This window comes from Crotalus tigris, unplaced genomic scaffold, assembly GCF_016545835.1.
Source record: "Crotalus tigris isolate CLP2741 ecotype Arizona unplaced genomic scaffold, ASM1654583v1 scf7180000017666.379230911805:20528666, whole genome shotgun sequence".
NCBI classification, from domain to species: domain Eukaryota; kingdom Metazoa; phylum Chordata; class Lepidosauria; order Squamata; family Viperidae; genus Crotalus; species Crotalus tigris.
Window position 1 is genome coordinate 10,900,261 of NW_024096552.1, and position 18,723 is coordinate 10,918,983.

The window sequence follows — 18,723 nt, forward strand, 5'->3', positions numbered from 1 at the left end:
GAAGGATTTAGATATAGAAAGGAATCATTTAATTACTAAGTATATTGATTTCCAGATTCCAGGGGGGGAATAGCCAGTTGTAGTGTCCATAAATTTAGGCTGTCACAGCTGTGAACTAGAGGGAAGATTCTGTCATTCAGCTCCCTGTTGTTCAACTCATTAGCCAATCAGAAAACATCCATTTCCATGACTTGCTCATGAGGAATGAGAGTCTGGAGGGCAAATGGGTTGATTAAATTATGGAGGAAGAAAAAGTTCTCCATCTCCCCCTCTCTTCCACAGTAACTGGGGGCAAAATAAGCAGTGAAGATTACCAGATATAAGTAATTTTAAAAGAAACTTTTGATTTATCGGCCTGTGCTGGAATAAGATGTTATTATTGAAGTTGAACAATTATCTGGAGACAACTGATATGGATTTACTGCATTTACCATTTTAACCATTCAATCCTGTCCGACTCCTGGCAGCTTTATAGGCAATGTTTTCCATGCTACGCTACCAAGCACAGCATGTTCAGTTGTTCAGTGTTCATCTTTGTATCAGTTTTGATGTTTTCAAGCCAGCAAGTTCCTTGTTTGCCTCTTCTTCTTGTTCCCCTAACAGGGGATGATTATTTTTGGTATTGATTACTATTTTTATATTTTACAAAAGTTTAATTGTTAAGAGAGAAATGAAGGGAACAAGGTTTAAATAAAAAAGAGCTATATTTTTTATCTTACTGGGTATTTTTGTTAATTTTTGTTTTACTGGATCATTACTGTTTAATAAGGTGTATTTTGTTGTATTTTAAGAGACAGTAATGAGTTGTTACTGGAGCCACCTTTGGGCTTTTTGCAGGAAACAAAGAGAAATGTAATTTTGATTTTGGAATTTGATCATTGGAATTAATGGAATTATGGAAGTAATATAGACTATTGCGAATTTTAGAATAAGAGTTGGAGGTACCTTTTATCTATATCTATACCAAAGAAAGAAGCCATTTTTTTTCTTTTTTCTTTTTGCACTTTTATCTTGCTTTTTGTCTGATTCTTTTTTCTTACTTTTTTCTTGCATCTTAACTTTTTATTCCTTTTTGAACTTTAATAAAATTGTACTAGAAATAATTATTGTATATTACCTCAGAAGTATTACTAAATCTGCATCACAAGACAATTTTTCAAGTCCATGTGTACCCTCTGTTCGAATATAATGAATCTTCTCCCTAGAGAATTAACACATATCTGAACTGAAATTCTATTAAAGAAAACATTCCTTTTATTCTACACTGATCCTATTCCTCTTCAAAAAACTAATATAAAAATGCAGAAACATAAGTTGGTTTCTCTTATAAGCTTGTCAATATTTGTGTCCAAATCAACTTACAATGCAGGTAATTTCTGGTGAAAAATTATTTGACATTAACATTGTTCAGAAATAAAAAAAATACAGGTTATGTGCAGTCCAGATTGTCTTCAGAAAAGGAAAAGTTATAAAGAAAGCAGAATGAACAGTCATTTGGCAAAGAAAACTGTAATGGAAGAATTGATTAAAAAGGGCTTAAAACATTATTTGAAATATTATTACTGGAATTAGTTTAAAACAAAAGAGAACAAAATAAATAACTGGACAGTCATCATCAGAATTATCACCTAATGGAAAAGTGTATTTTAGAAACAATTAACTTATTAATGTGACTCATCTAAATCTTATATATGTTTTTTTTTCCTGGAGCCAAACTGAACCCTTCGGAATTAAATATCTTTTTGTCTAGACCCATAAATTAAATCAGACTAGTCAGCGATCCCAACATGTATAAACAAACAAACAAACCAGTAAGGAGGAAAAAGAAAGCAAGAAAAAGAAAGCAAACGTGGTTGAAATTTGCCATCCTCACTATGGCTTCATTAATGGGGAAGCCAGCAGGAAGTCAAAAATGGAGAACACATGACCTCAGGGTCAAATGATCATGCAGCAGTTGCCTAATGATATGCATGTTGGAACCAATGTCATAAATGTGGTATCTTGTTTTATGATGCTTTATGCATCTCTTAGCAAATGAATACTCAGTCACAATTACCATCATTAACCAAGGACTACATGTATATGTAGTCAATGAAGCTATAAGCTATGCCGTGCAGGGCCACCCAAGACGGACAGGTCATAGCAGAGAGTTCTGACAAAATGTGATCCACTGGAGAAGGAAATGGCAAACCACTCCAGTATCTTTGCCATGAAAACCCCATGGACAGTACTAAAAGGCAAAAAGATATGATGCTGGAAGATGAGCCCCTCAGGTCGGAAGGTGTCCAATATGCTACTGGGGAAGAGCAGAAGGCTAGTACTAGTAGCGCCAGAAAGAATGAAGCGACTGGGCCAAAGCCGAAAGGACGCTCAGCTGTGGATATATCTGGTGGTGAAAGGAAAGTCCGATGCTGTAAAGATTTTTTCTCCATAGGAACCTGGAATGTAAGATCCATGAATCAAGGCAAGCTAGACGTAGTCAAAAAAGAGATGACAAGACTGAACATCGACATCTTAGGAATCAGTGAACTAAAATGGACAGGAATGGGTGAATTTAACTCAGATGATCATCAGGTATACTACTGTGGGCAAGAATCCCTCAGAAGAAATGGTGTAGCCTTCATAGTCAATAAAGAATAGGAAAAGCAATACTGGGATACAATCCCCAAAATGACAGAATGATCTCAATTCGAATCCAAGGCAAACCATTCAATATCACAGTAGTCCAAATCTATGCCCCAACCACTGGTGCTGAAGAGGATGAAATTGACCGGTTCTATGAAGCCCTACAGCACCTTATAGAATTAACACCCAAAAATGATGTCCTTATCATCATGGGGGATTGGAATGCTAAGGTAGGAAGCCAAAAGATAACCGGAATAACAGGCAAGTTTGGCCTTGGAGTACAAAATGAAGCAGGGCACAGGCTGATAGAATTTTGTCAAGAGAATACTATGGTCATAACAAACACTCTTTTCCAACAACCCAAGAGACGGCTCTACACATGGACATCACCAGACGGTCAACGTAGAAATCAGATTGACTATGTGCTCTACAGCCGAAGATGGAGAAGCTCTATACAGTCAGTAAAAACAAGACCAGGAGCTGACTGTGGCTCAGATCATGGGCTTCTCGTTGCAAAATTTAGGCTTAAATTGAAAAAAGTAGGGAAAAGCACTAGGCCACTCAGGTATGAACTAAATCATATTCCTGATGAATATACAGTAGAGGTGACAAATAGATTTAAGGAATTAGATCTGATAGACAGAGTGCCTGAAGAACTATGTATGGAAGTTCGCAACATTGTACAAGAGGTAGCAACTAAAACCATCCCAAAGAAAAAGAAATGCAAGAAAGCAAAATGGCTATCTGCGGAAGCTTTGCAAATAGCTGAGGAAAGAAGGGAAGCAAAAGGCAAAGGAGAAAGAGAAAGATACACCCAATTGAATGCAGAATTCCAGAGAATAGCTAGAAGAGATAAGAATGCCTTCTTAAATGAACAGTGCAAAGAAATAGAAGAAAACAACAGAATAGGGAGGACCAGAGATCTCTTCAAGAAAATTGGAGATATGAAGGGAACGTTTCATGCAAAGATGGGCATGATAAAGGACCAAAATGGCAGGGACCTAACAGAGGCAGAAGAGATTAAGAAGAGATGGCAAAACTACACAGAAGAACTATACAAGAATGAGCTTAACATCCCAGATAACCACAATGAGATGGTCATTGACCTCGAACCAGACATCCTAGAATGTGAAGTGAAATGGGCCTTAGAAAATCTGAGCAACAACAAAGCTAGTGGAGGTGACAGTATTCCAGCTGAGCTATTCAAAATCTTAAAAGACGATGCAGTAAAAGTGCTACACTCAATTTGCCAGCAAATTTGGAAAACTCAACAGTGGCCACAGGATTGGAAAAGATCAGTTTACATTCCAATTCCAAAGAAAGCAATGCCAAAGAATGTTCAAACTATCGCACCATTGCACTCATTTCACATGCTAGTAAAGTTATGCTTAAAATCCTACAAGCTAGACTCCAGCAGTATGTGGATCGAGAACTACCAGAAGTACAGGCAGGATTTCGAAGAGGCAGAGGAACTAGAGATCAAATTGCCAACATACGCTGGATCATGGAGAAAGCTAGGGAGTTCCAGAAAAACATCTACTTCTGCTTCATTGACTATGCTAAAGCCTTTGATTGTGTGGCTCACAACAAATTGTGGCAAGTTCTTAAAGAGATGGGAGTACCAGACCATCTCATTTGTCTCTTGAGAAACCTATATGCGGGTCAAGAAGCAACAGTGAGAACTGGACACGGAACCACTGATTGGTTCAAAATTGGAAAAGGAGTCCGGCAAGGCTGTATACTGTCGCCCTGCCTCTTTAACCTATATGCAGAGCACATCATGAGAAAGGCAGGGCTAGATGAAACAAACGTTGGAATTAAGATTGCCGGGAGAAATATCAACAACCTAAGATATGCAGATGATACCACTCTAATGGCAGAAAGTGAAGAGGAGCTAAAGAGCCTCTTGATGCGGGTGAAGAAGGAGAGTGCAAAAGTTGGCTTGAAACTCAACATTAAGAAAACCAAAATCATGGCATCCGGCCCTCTCAATTCCTGGCAAATAGATGGGGAAGAAATGGAGGTAGTGACAGATTTTATTTTTCTGGGCTCCAAGATCACCTCAGATGGGGACTGCAGCCAAGAAATTAAAAGACGCTTGCTCTTGGGGAGGAAAGCTATGGCAAATCTAGACAGCATACTAAAAAGCAGAGACATCACCCTGCCAACAAAAGTGTGTATAGTCCAGGCCGTGGTTTTCCCAGTTGGAATGTATGGCTGGGAAAGTTGGACCATAAGAAAGGCTGAGCGCCAAAGAATTGAGGCTTTTGAACTATGGTGCTGGAGAAGACTCCTGAGAGTCCCTTGGACTGCAAACCGGTCAGTCCTAGAAGAGATCAACCCCAACTGCTCTTTAGAAGGCCAGATCCTGAAGCTGAAACTCAAATACTTTGGCCACCTAATGAGAAGGAAGGACTCCCTGGAGAAGGGCCTAATGCTGGGAAAGATTGAGGGCAACAGAAGAAGGGGACGACAGAGAATGAGATGGCTGGATGGAGTCACTGAAGCAGTAGGTGTGAACTTAAATGGACTCCAGAAGATGGTAGAGGACAGGAGGACCTGGAGGAGCGTTGTCCATGGGGTCGCAATGGGTCGGGCACGACTTCGCAATTAACAACAACATTTATATTAATAGCCAACATACAATGCAACTAGTAAAATCACCTGATATACTGAGCTGTACCTATCAAGCTTAACTATGAAATTAATCATTCTTTTAATCTTGCTACCTTTTTTAGTTTGCAACAATGGTGTTATGGTGGGTTTATATATATATATATACATGTTGCCAAAAATTACATGTTGCAAAAATATGTCCTTCTGGATGGCATTTTAACTTGGTATTTACAAATTATCATTGTGATGCAAACATCATTAAACTAAGAGTGAATGGGAGGCCATACAAATTTTCTTAAATAAATAAATAAATTAACGAGCCATATTTAGGGATATGGAGTATTTCAAATCCAAAGCTGAAAATGTACTTCAAAGAGAGCATAGATCTGTATATCACACTACTGGTGCTTCTTTGAGGAACCAGAATCTTTTCTTGAGTTATCTCAATAGCTGCTCAATCCCAGGAAAATACATGTTTGGATTAAGAAGGAATTTGTAGCATGCAACAAGGCATTTCAGGATGGATGTAAGCATACTATCAACATCTATTGATATAATCCTTGAAGAGACAGACCCTTTTCAAGAAGATACCAACAGATGTGGCAAGCACACCGATGTCTATTCCAAAGGATCTTTTCAGCTTCCAATTCAAAGCACTGAACATTCCAAAATATATTTCTGACCATGGCCAAAAAATTCCTTAATCTAGTTATATCTGATTTTTATACTGATGATATAAGCACTTTATTATATATATCTACGGTATAAAGTAAAACAACGTTACTGTATACTTTTCAGTCCCTAATATTCTGTTGTTCAGTTGCTGTGTCTGACTTTTCACAACCCCATGGACTATAGCATGCCAGGTCTCCCTGTCCGCAATTGAAGGAGTTTGCCCAAATTCATGTTCATTGCATTGATGATACCACCTAACCATCTAATCCTCTGCTGTCCCTTTTATTGTACTACTATTTTAAGGGCGTAAAGTATTAGTATTACTAATCAATAGTTTTCTCACTGTAGTTGTTTTACAACTAGTCCTCAACTTACAACCACAACTGGAACTGGAATTTCCATTGTTAGTCTATGTGGTCATAAAACCAGTCATTGCATGATCAGACCTGATTTTACTACAATTTTTACCATGGTCATTAAGAGAATCACTGCATTCGTTAAATTAATTACAGGTAGACCTCAATTTACAACATTTGTTTAATGTTGTAAACAAAGTTACAATGGCGCTTTAAAAAGTGAGTTATGACCATTTTTACACTTACGACCATTGTAGCATCTTCATGGTCACGTGATCAAAATTCAGATGCTTGCCAAATGGTTCATATTTATGACAGTTGCAGTTTCCTGGGAGAATGTAATCACATTTTATGACCTTCTGACAAGCAAAGTCAATGAGCAAGCCAGATTCACTTAACAACCACATTACTAATTTAACAACAGCACTGATTCACTTAATAACTATGGTAAGAAAGATTGTAAAATGGGACAAAACTCACTTAACAAATGTTTCACTTAACAACATAAATTTTGGACTCAATTGTGATTGTATGCAGATTAAATTTAGGGTCCTGGTGACCAACACAGATTGGATCTTGAAGTCTAGCTATAAAGTAGGCAGACAATAACTTTGATCTTCTAATTGAAAATGAAAACAAATTAATCTGGAAAAGCAAAGCACACATTACCTATCTACCTAGCTTATTGTCTATAGTAACTAGCAAACTCCATGTTGCTCACACTTCGGGGCTTTCCTATCTTACCTTCACCAGAATATTCAGTAATTTAGCTATAGATTGTTGTACCTGAGTGTATGGTTTCTAGCCAAACTTGGCTGACGCTCCTGCAGCATTTCAAAAATATTAGGCTGGCGTAGAAATGCGACTATTTTGTCATTGTATGCTGAAAAAGTACAAAAACATCTCAGTTTGAAATCATTCTTCTGTTTTATTGTTTTTATCTTAAATTTTGTTTTAAAAATATTTAACTATAAAGAACCCTGGGTTTTCTGATGGAAAAGTAATATATTGAATAAGTAAACGAGCAAAAAGCAAATAAATTTAACAAGTAAAAATAACATGGAAGATTAGGGCTGTGTAAAGCATTTGTTTTGAGTACAAAAAGTATCTATCTCTGAATCTTCAAAAGTGCTTGCATCTTTTCCAAGTAATACTCCAAAAGCTGCTCAGTTCTTTCCATATGCAAATACTTTAGTTATTTGAAAAAAATGGCACTTCATTTATGCTGTCATGAATTGCACAGCATCTTGTTGAAATATTTTGCACAGCCAAATGTCTATGGAGATTTTCAATCATCCAGGTCATATTGTGCAAAGATGCTTTTTCCAAATGTTTAGCTTCTCATCCAAGAACTAAAATGACTGAATAAGCTTCTTGGATGAGTCCAGTCTAGTTGTCTTTTTGTAAAAGCATCTTTGATACTTTGCACAGTCATATAACAGATATGCTGCTGACCAGAATTCATAGCATAACGATAGGGGATATACTGTCACAGCATACTCACTCAGGATTTTTGGACAGAACTGTTCATGCTACCCATTTCATCCTGGTTGCCTACTTGTACTAGTTGAACAGCAGAACAGAGAATGTCTGACCTTCATCTAAACTGTGGACCTATCAAGGTCTCTCCCTTCCTACAACATCCTTTCTTTCCCCTGTTCCTGGAGATGTAATAGACTTCTCAGAGCCAGAGAAAGAGAATTGTCATTTATAAAATATTACAGGGACAGAATTTGTGCACATTCCTCCACTAAAATTGATATGAACATGCCCACTGCTTCCAGACAAGTCTTCTCACCCAAATTGTTTCAAAGAGCAAATTCCTTAACTGGGGTGAGCAAAAGGATCAAAGAATCGTTGCCTGAATTGGTTTACTGATTACTAGATAACTGAAATGCACACATCCAATATCTAAGATTCTGAAACCTAATCCCTTTTTTCCTTTCAATAAATATGGTTAATAAGACCCTGGAAGGATTCAGATTCCAGAATCTGTAAGGGAAATTGGATATGTGTACCTTAGCATTCCATTGTCAGTTTGCTTTTTCAGGCAGGGACTGATTCTTCTTGCTGCTTGTTTCTCTAATATAGGAACAATATGCTGATGTTCCAGGCCTTTAGTATTTTGCATCATTCTGTTTTCCAGACTTTGAGAAGTCTATTATAAAAGCCACATTGAAAGTACTATAGGTGCTTCAGCTATTCCACATCTTTTCTGAAATATTTTGGCTTATATTATGCAAAGATAGCCAAGTAGGAGTACAATAGGTTTGTGTTCTACTAAGAAAAGAATTAGACTTGCTTTTGGGCTTATTCTTTAGTTCATCCATAATCTGCTGTTCTGAAAAAAACAAACAAAAAACCTTTTTAAATTCCACAAGATGTGCCTAAGGAATTCCATCCCACCCTATCTGAAGTAGCAACTTATTTAACACTTTTTTCTTGCCTTGTCATATGCTGTTTTTATATATGCTATATTTGTAGATGTGCTGCTTATGCTTTTATGGATTTAATAGTCTTTATTTTCATACATTATGAGCTGTGTTGCAAAGTAAAAACCAGAAAAGTTGCTTATACATAATGGCATTAATACATGAATGCAATATATTTAGACTGATTTACCAATAGCTAAATTAGATATTCAACAGCACTGCTAAACCTGGTAATTATGTTATTTCTAAAGTGTTACAGCCAAGAAGATGGGAAGGGACAATTTCCAATGAAGCAGCAGTTTTACTGCTTATTAATGAACTCTTTCTTTGTGTAGTTCTGTCCCCAGATGGGATTGATAAACCTGTTGCAATCACTCATTCTTCCATTAAATGAAGCCACATTTCTTAAATGAAAAAAATAACAGCAGAAATTACAGTGAGCCTTTTATTTTGGCTAAAAAAATTAGTAAATATTATCTGAACTGACTTGAAAAGCAGTGATACATACCAAGAGGCAAGGATTCATGATGGTGCTGATTTCGAATTGCTGCTACTAGGCTGTTGGCTGGTCTGGTCAACAAAGAAATCCCTCTGTTTCGAGAGACTTCTGATGCCTGAAATAAAGAAGACCTATAACTATATTGTGAGTATTGAAAGAAAAAAGTTGGATTGATTTTTTAAAAAGATATATGTATTTATAAAAAAGCCATAGTTACTTGCCAAGACAAAATATGCCAACTAGAAAAGTGTTGAAAAATGAAATTAGTATTTTGTTGTTTGACTGCACCAGAAAAGCAATGTTTTATACCTGGGCAACAAAAACCAAAGGTACAAGTACAGATTAGGCAAAACCTGGTTCAAAAACAGTAACTGTGACAGGGGTCTTGGAGTCCTAGTGGACAATCACAGCAGCCCAAAAAGCTAATACAATCCTTGGTTGTATAAATAGAGGCATATAATCAAAATCACATGAAGTATTAGTACTACTTTATAAAACCTTGGTAAAGCCACATCTGGAACACTGCATTCAGTGTTGGTCACCACATTACAAAAAAGATACTGAGACTTTGGAAAAAGTGCAAAGAAGAGCAACTAAGATAATTAAAGGCCAGAGATTAAAACATATGAAGAACGGTTGCAGGATTTGGGACTGGCCAATCTAGAGAAAAGAAGGACTAGGACGGACATGATAGCAGTATTCCAGTATTTGAGAGGCTGTCACAAGGAGGAGGGGTTACTTTATTTTCCAAAGTAGCAAAAGGCAGGACAAGAAACAACAGATGGAAACTAATCAAGGAGAGAAGCAACCTGGAATTAAGGAGAAACTTCCTAACAGTGAGGACAATCTACCAGCAGAACAGCTTGACTTCACACATTGTGGGTGCTTCATCACTCAAGGTTTTTAAGAAGAGAGTGGACAGCCATTTGTCTGAAATGATATGTCAAACTGCTGGACCATGGGCCAGTTGCATGATATAGAGGCTGCGCGCACCCCAACTCTGGCAATGCAAAAAAAAGTCATGATACGTCGCAACACATCACATGATGTGGTGAGTTTGACACCCGTGATATAGGGACTCCTGCTTGAGCAGGGGGCTGAACTAGAAGACCTCCAAGGTTCCTTCCAGCTCTATTCTGATTGATTGAATATTAAAAATTATCCCACTTAAGGCTACAATTCTTTAATTTGTCCTGATTTTACTGATTCAGGAAATGTCATGAAAAAAATGTTCCAGTGGAATTAGCTTGAAGGCATAAAAGTTACCATTTCTCCTCTCTGTCTCTAATGGACATGACTGTGTTCAAAGAATCTGCTTAAAAATAATATTCTTAACCATAATGAATAAAATGATTGGGTTAGGGATAGTAGGGTATAAAGTGCAATTATTTATTTATATTTCATACTTCTTATGAAAGAATGAAACATACATAAATAAACAAATTCTTGACCATCTCTCTTAATGGTCTGCAAATTTTAAGACATAATCGAAGTCACTACTTGTATAGTATTTTGATCATTTATTTACTTATTTATTTATTATCCATTACATTGGACTATCATTGGAAAAAGAAGCTTGTTTAAAAATTAGTAAATCCAAGATTATTGATGTGCCAATGCCATTTAAATATCCAGCCAAATTCTAACTATTTTAAATTGGCTTTAATTTTAAAAAGAAAAGCAACAACAGTTAAACCTGATCTGTAACTCACCTTGGCAAAAAAAAAAAAAAAAAACCAGAAGTGACACACAGGTAAATAAGTAATCAGCCAATATACCAATACATGTGTCAAATAAGAATTGGATTAACATTAATGAAAAGCTTTAATTCAATATTGCCTAATAATTGAAACATAAGCGTGATGTGAACATTATGCTAAAAAATTGAAATAGTCTGCTTTTCATTTCCTCTCTTCATTATGTTACAATTACTGTTATATGGATCTTTGAGGAGTTATTCTGCTGTGTTTGGACAGAATTCTAAAAAGGATGAGAATAAAATAGAAACAACAATAAAACAATTGTGAAAATTTTGTAGTCAGATTTCTGAATAATGTTGATTCTGAATAACAAAATCTAAGAAAGCTAAAACTTAAGCTACCAAATAACATATTTTTTTTTCAAATTCAACAGAACCACTTTGAATCAGTAAATTTGAAAAAAGAGCAATTATGGGGAGGTTACCCTTCATTTTAAAAAATGCATCAGAGGTTAATTATTTATCTATTTCAACAGATCAGACTTCATATCAGACTTATCCTACCATAGGTAAATTGGCAAAGAAGCTTAAAAGCTAAGCGTAGGATTCACGTATAGGAGACCCCTGTTTAATCCCTGCCCTATCCAGCTATGACTGAAAAGCTTCTTAAAGCTCAGGCAGCAACTGCTGGTTACTATAGTCGGTAAGAAGCTAGGCAAATGTATGGTCTAGTTCAATGGTGGCGAACCTATGGCACGTGTGCCAGAGGCGGCACTCAGAGCCCTCTCTGTGGGCATGCATGCCGTGTTCTGGAGATGGCAAGGGACTGGCCCCACCCACCCAGTCTGCCACGACTACCATGGCCATGCCCATTCGGTGATAAATAAATGGGGTTTGGGTTGCAATTTGGGCACTGGGTCTCTAAAAGGTTCGCCATCACTGGTCTAGCTCACAGTTTCCAGCTTTTTATTATTATGTCTTTTGACATGTTTTTTATGCCAGAAATGTTAATTCTACCGTCTTTTTCTGCTACAGACAACGTCCAAGCCTGGACGTAGATAGAAATAGCATTAGTCACTGTAATTGATGATCACTGTTGATTTTTCTAAATCAATTGTGAAGTGTGTTGGTACTTCAGTAGTTCAACTCCAATTTAAATGGGCATTTTCAACTGGTGTTACTCAGATAGAAATGTCATCACAGCTATTACTCCTTGTGGAATTATAGAAGTGTCCCTTTAAATCATAGCTAACCTTAGCCCAGAGATAGTTACCTGAAAGTCAATAAAGGAAAGAGGAGGATTCATTCAGGTTTGGGGTTAAGCTGGAGTCTTGGATGAAGGGAGTGCCCATGAAATCGGAATTATTTACCTATAGTTAGAACTGCATTAATGTTTATTACATTTTATCTTTCTAAACTGTGTGAATGTTTAAATTAGAGTTATATTATTTTGGCAGCTTAAAAAAAGGGTATGGGAGGTGTTACTTAAATTCTGGGATTTATTAGCTGCCTTTTAGCACTTAGCCCAGCTTGATTGAGCTACTGTCTCCCCAAATTTTTGCTTAATGTCTCTTTCTGTATTAAGTCAGACCTAAGGTGGGGTGACAATATTCCTTTAATCCTCTCCTTATTCCCCAGAGGACTGGTGTGGAAGAAAGAAAATAATTTGTAGTGAAGGGTTGAAACACCTAATTTCTACTCATGTTCACCCTTAAGCACCCTTTACCTCAGAGCCTTGGTTGAGGAGGATTGATTCAACCCTGAGAATAGTTTTACCTTATTATAGGAGCAAATACCACCTATCACACTTATATGCCTCTATATGAAGCCTGGTGTATGTGTGTGTGTGTGTGTGTGTGTGAAAAAATAATATTATGTGAAGTATAATCGAAAACCAAGATATATTTTGCCATTTCAGATAGAAATATTGTGAAAAGTTTGACCTTGTCTATAAAGAGTGAGGGACTAATTTGAAAATTCCAGGTAAAATTGAATCTCAGTCTGCTGGAACATAATATTTCTCAGAGAGGAAAAACTTGAACCTCATCATAGATTCATAGCTACTATAAGTAGTCTTCCACTTACAACAGTTTGTTTAATAAGCTTTTGAACAGCACTAAAAAAAGTGACATCATTTTTTCACGCTAACAACCATTGCAGCATCCTCATAGTCATGTGATCAAAATTCAGCTAACACGTATTTTACGATGATGGCAGTATCCTGGGGTCATGGGACCATCTTTCATGACAATTGGCCGCAGCTGTCTGACCTCACCCACTTTACCCCATTCCCCTACCCAAACTAACCACTGAGGGCATTCCTACCTGGCTGCCCTACCATTCTGTTCCTACCACTGCATGGCCCTAGCCGATTCATCATTGGACAAATCATGGGCGATTTGCCACATGGAACAATTAGCCATGGATCCTGGTAGCCAATCTGTATGCCAAGGGATGGGCCTCTGTCTTCCCATTAGACACAGCAACAGAGAGAGTGGTGGTTGCTGTGTGGGGCAACTGGGCCATGCCTCCCTGCCAGGCACTCATTCCCGGCCACCCAGCCATCCCCAAAAGGAAGGGTGATGGGTTCCACCCGCCTTGCCATGCCTGAAGCTTGCCCAGCGCTATGCTGCTGGGTTGGAGAAAGCAAGATGCCACTCCTCCCTCTGGCTGCCATCGCCAAGCTGAAGGCAGGAGTCCTGAGTACTCCCTCTGGAGTAGTGGCCTTGCCATTGGACACAGTGTACAGAGAAGGTGCCGGGTGGGCCAGTGGCCCAGGTGGAGGGATATGGCGGTTGCTATGTAGGGCAACCAGGCCACTTCTCCTTATCAGGCATGTTTTCCTGGGAGTGGCATAGTGTCCCACCACCTCCCAAGGTGGGCTACACCCACCTTGTCATGCCCGCAGCCTGCCCATCCTTGCATCACTGGAGCAGGGAGAGTGAGACACCACTTCTCTCTGTGGCTGCCATGGCCAAGCTGGTGGTAGGATTCTTGACTGAATTCCCCCCTCAGGGTTGGTGGCAACTCTCCCCACGAGCTAATCACTGCTGCTGCTGGCCATATTGGCACTTGGCTTGCAAGTTCTGCTCTGCACCCAGTTTCCCTGGGACACTCTTCTTGAAAATTTCAATGTTGCCTGTAATGGCAACACTGTTAATAATAATAAAATGCCATTTGTGATGCACTTTTTAAGGTTACTCCCTTGGCTCCCCCACCTCCCCATCTCCTCATTCTTCTTTTGGTGCTCTGGCAAGGCCCCAGAGGGGCCAGAAGAGAGGAAAAGTGAAGCAAAACTTTGACTTTCATCGCTCTATTCCTTTTATATGTGGCAATGGGTTGGGCCTGGCTACTTAAACCTCCTCCTCTCTCGGAGGCACAACTAGGCAGATAGAAGACTGCACACAAAGTGATCTGAGAATTTCTGTCATTCTCCGCATTTGGTCAAAAGTGCTTTAATCCCAATTAGGGGCAGCTTATCCAGGATCCTATTCACAGCCCTCTGCTCTTGAATATATTTGGACAAAAATGAACTTCATACATAGTGGCACCACTAAATGTGCCCAGCAGCAAGGAAAATTGACGTGAGGTCCAGGCACCTCAGAAGGCAAGGGTCAGAGAAAAGATAGGAATACATAAGGCGATTTGTCCCATGATGAAGTGTCCAGGCCTTGTGGTAAGGGAGGAATGGTGGGGGAGAGGCAGCTGGGGAAGAACACTCATGGTGGAGCAGCGGGGGCAGCAGGCTGGGATGAAGCTCTATATGAAGTGATACCTAGATAATTGTAGGACTGCCTACTTTAAACTTGATCTATAAAGAATGCACTTCACAAAATTCTAGAAATTCTAAGAGGACCTCTACTATGTAAAATTTTGGATGGGGAAGTGAAAAAAAATATTTTTCCAATCATACACTATATCCCAATAAAACACTTCCAGAAATTCAGATAGCATCATATATGATGGATATTAGAAAGGTAGTCAGAAAGGGGCTGTTCCAGATAGTATTTTCCATCTGATATGACTGAGCTGAATTCGAGCTTTATTGTATGTTCATACAATGTTATGTCTTTTAAAAATTATTGTTACATTATTGGTATTTCATGCAATCCACCAAAAATTCATATAAAATCAGCAGTATGTAAATATTGTAACAAATATCATTTCCAGTTTTCCTGGTTTTTTATAGGTATAACGTTAACAACTATATAAACTTGTCATGCTGTATAAACCCAAACAAAACTGCCTCTAACATCCTGCAGATTTATTTCCCAGAGATAAGCAAATAAATAATTCCTTTATAAAAAGTCATAAATATATATAACAGTGTTATTTAAAGCTCATGCTAAAAACTAACATCTGCTTTTACTGAAATGAATCTGAAGAAACCCTTAGGTTCTAATGCCCATATTTATGTAGCAATTCTAATAAATTAGGGGCAGCAGGAAAACATACCTCTCCAGCACTATAACTACGGAGTCTCTGAAGATGCTGTCTGTGGGTCAAGTGATTGGGTAGACGGCCATTCTGAAGTGGAATTCTGGGGTCAATGAAAGTGGTAGCACGACTGTTGTGGTCAACAAAGAAAGACTGCAATAGAAGAATACTAAGAATCAGAAATAATATTAAGAGAGCTATCAGAGTTGGAAATATGGAAAACAGGATTTAACATGATTTCTAATCTGATTTTTTTAATTTAAGAAATTAAATGATTAAATACAGTATGAATAATGTACTGAAAGTAGACTACATTATACAAACCAAGAAAAGCAATATGGATAATTATTTTAAGGTCTACATTCCTGAATAAATACTGCATGAAGACAAGCCATCTGAGGATAAGCCAAAACCCTCCAGTTAATATACTACTACTCCCCACCTTTCACACACACCAGCATTCCTGCTCAACCAATACCTATAATTTTTTACACAGAATTAAATACTAACTTCATTTCATTCTTGTACCTTGCCTTGTTGATCGGTTTTGATTTCCCAGCCTCGTGGGAGTTCCAACTGTGTATCAGCGAATATGTTGATGAAATTTACTAGGTCCCTATTATGCTGATACCTCTCAAAATTCCGAGCATCTCTGCGGATTTTCAGAATCATATGTTTCAAGCAGGTGCTATTGGTGAAAACTCGATAGGCACTCTGAATACAAAGAAAAAAAGTAGGATAATTCAAATGCATTGTTGCAAAATAACTATGATTATCTTTTGCCAATAAAACCCCAACCTACTAACCATGTGTGCCCTTTTAATATAGCAATTATCTATAGCAAATACCAATTTGGCAAAGCCCCTCCTAGCAACAATCTCAAACTGCTCTTGCAATAGAAACCAAAATTCCAGGAGGGCTCCCACACTGTGAGCTGGCAGGACAAGAATAGTGCCATTTCCTCCTTCCAAGTCCTGCTACAAGTCATCAAAGTGATCGATGCAATTCCTTCTCATGCCCAAGCCTGAAATCTCTCAGAATTCATATAATTTTTTCAGAGTTATTTGTAATTATCATTATTAATATACTAACAAATATTCTTTTTTGAATCACATAATTATTAGCTTCTACTATTTCCTTAGCACTGCCTTTTTCTACATTTTTGAAGAATATTGTCTTTCTTCTTTCCATCTTTTTTATTTTTAGGTTAGAATAGTTACAGACAGTGGTGGGATTCAGCTGGTTTGCATCACTTTTTTGTTGCCCAGGTCCAGAATGGACCTCCGGAAGCGGCATCCACACAGGGAATCAGTTTGTTCAGATATTTGAATCCCACCACTAGTTACAGATAATATAGCAGTTCACAAGCTGAGGAGTGGGAACTTGTGGTCCTCCTAGCAGTGCTCTCAGTAATCTCAGACAACATGATCAGCTCCAAAAGATAATAGCACTGGCTTCCTGTGGATCAAGCAGCTACGATGGCTGCTTTTCACAAAGCAGCCCGTTCCTGGGTTGTGTAAAAGCTGCAGGACTTTTACAATCAGCTGTCCTGTGGCTTGAATCTCTTCCCTGGGAGAAAGGGAAGAGAAGAGCTGCTCAGGTAGAGGTAAGAGCTCCCCTGGATCCCCATAATTTCAGGGATCGGAGGGTAGAGCTCCCTCGGAGCCTGAGCCAACTCCGCACTCCAGGACGTCTTTGTCCCGAAGTTCTGGGATGAAGCAAGCCGCTGCTCCCACATCTGCTTTTTTTGGAGGCTTGTGAGTATTCAAATGCAGACTGAGCAGACCAGGAGAAAGTGGATTTAAGATTTATTGTGACTTTAACTCCTGCAAGCATCTTCCCCCTCTTTTTTTGTTTACTTTCCCTTTTGAAGAAAGGGAAAGTGAAAGGCAAAATGGCGATTGTCTTTCTTGTTTGATCTGCATTACAAAGTTAAAATCCGGATACAGACTAATGCTTCAAATATAGAAGCAAGAATTTGTCTTTTTATCTCTTGTTTTTTCTTTTTTCTCTGTAATCTTTTTTCTTTTTTAAGGAATATTTAAAAGAACTATGATTTTTTCCTTTCCTTTTTTATTTTTTTAAACAAGAATCTTTCTTCTTAGAACTTAATGAAAATGGCTTTAAAACGTTTGCCTCCTCCTCCTAAAGCTACTATCTCTTCCCCAATGACCCAGCCTGTCTCCCAGAAACCAAAATCACCTCCACCCTCTCCTCCTCCTGCAATTTCTCTTAAAGATTTACAAGAAGCTTTAAAAAAGCATGCTTTGGATATTAAGGAGGAAGTAAAAGATCTTATAATTGCAGAGAGGGCAGTTACAGAAGAACTATGGGAGGCTAAAAATAAGCAAATAAGGGAGGACATACTTTTTGCCTTTCAGGGCCTTGCTCTGCACATAGAAAGGATTGACGACAGGATCGAGGAGATTAATGAAAATGCAACGAGAATGGAATCCAGGATGGAGGAGGTGGAGAATAAGATAGAAATCACACAGGATGAACAAATCATATTACAATATAGAGAGATGGAGTATGCATTGCGTATCAGGGGGCTGAGAGAGGATCCTCAGGAGGACTTAAAGATGCTTATTGTGAAAGATATCGCTCTTAATCTGGGCTGGAGGCCTGAAATAATTGGGAATGAGATAGAAAAAAATTTTAGAGTCAACTCACGGGTTGCTAGACAGAGAAACTTATCAAGAGATGTGGTCATCTACTTTTCTAGAAGATTTACTCATAATGAAATTATACAGGCTTTTTACAAACAAAAGTTTCAAATTGCAGATCAAGATGTGATAATTTTAAAAGAAATACCTCCCAAAATTTTAAGAGGCAGAAAAGACTTTGCTTTTCTGTCTGATAAGTTAAAGCATCGTCAAATCCAGTTTAGATGGAAGATTCCAAGAGGAATAATAGTGAATTATGAGGGGATACGTCATAGATTAACTACAGTTCTGAAGGCAAGAGATTTTTATCATTCTATTTTAAAGGCAAGATCGTCTTCACCCCCACAAACAAGGATAATGGAAGAGCCTGTTATGGCAGGAGCCTCATCAATGATGGTTATGGAACAAGCTGTACAGAATTTTGAGATAAAAGAACAAAGGATGACACGAGCTGCCCATAAACGTAAAAAAAAAGAGCAGCAGCAGAAGAGTGGAGATAAAGTTGAAGGCATGGTTATTACAGAGCCTGTGGGAGGGGCAAGACCCAAAAGATCTTCGACAGTGGATCTGCAGGCCATGCTCCAGAGGCTCCAGGCCGGTGGAGATGGCCAGGCTCCTGACCTGGAATGTTAATGGCTTAAATGTGCCACAGAAACGAAGAAAGATTTTCCATTATTTGAAACAACACAACAATGATTTGATATGTCTGCAAGAGACT

The 18,723-nt window shown here is 38.2% G+C and overlaps 1 protein-coding gene across 12 annotated transcripts in view; it reads right to left on the bottom strand.

Annotated features, from left to right (window-relative positions):
- The window catches only part of HECW1 (HECT, C2 and WW domain containing E3 ubiquitin protein ligase 1), a 357,453-nt gene that overhangs the window by 43,968 nt on the left and 294,762 nt on the right, over window positions 1-18,723 (bottom strand). For 7 of the 12 annotated variants that reach the window (XR_005555972.1, XM_039336697.1, XM_039336695.1 and 4 more), the window contains 6 exons: window positions 15,868-16,053; window positions 15,358-15,492; window positions 9,213-9,318; window positions 8,575-8,613; window positions 7,059-7,155; window positions 1,118-1,201 (listed from right to left, as the gene is read on the bottom strand). Coding sequence is in view for 11 of the 12 variants with exons in the window: in XM_039336697.1 (XP_039192631.1) it covers window positions 1,118-1,201; window positions 7,059-7,155; window positions 8,575-8,613; window positions 9,213-9,318; window positions 15,358-15,492; window positions 15,868-16,053 (647 nt within the window). In the remaining variant the exon portion in view is untranslated. The remainder of the gene's footprint in view (window positions 1-1,117; window positions 1,202-7,058; window positions 7,156-8,574; window positions 8,614-9,212; window positions 9,319-15,357; window positions 15,493-15,867; window positions 16,054-18,723) is intronic. The other 5 variants (XM_039336698.1, XM_039336699.1, XM_039336702.1 and 2 more) reach the window with 3 other exon arrangements.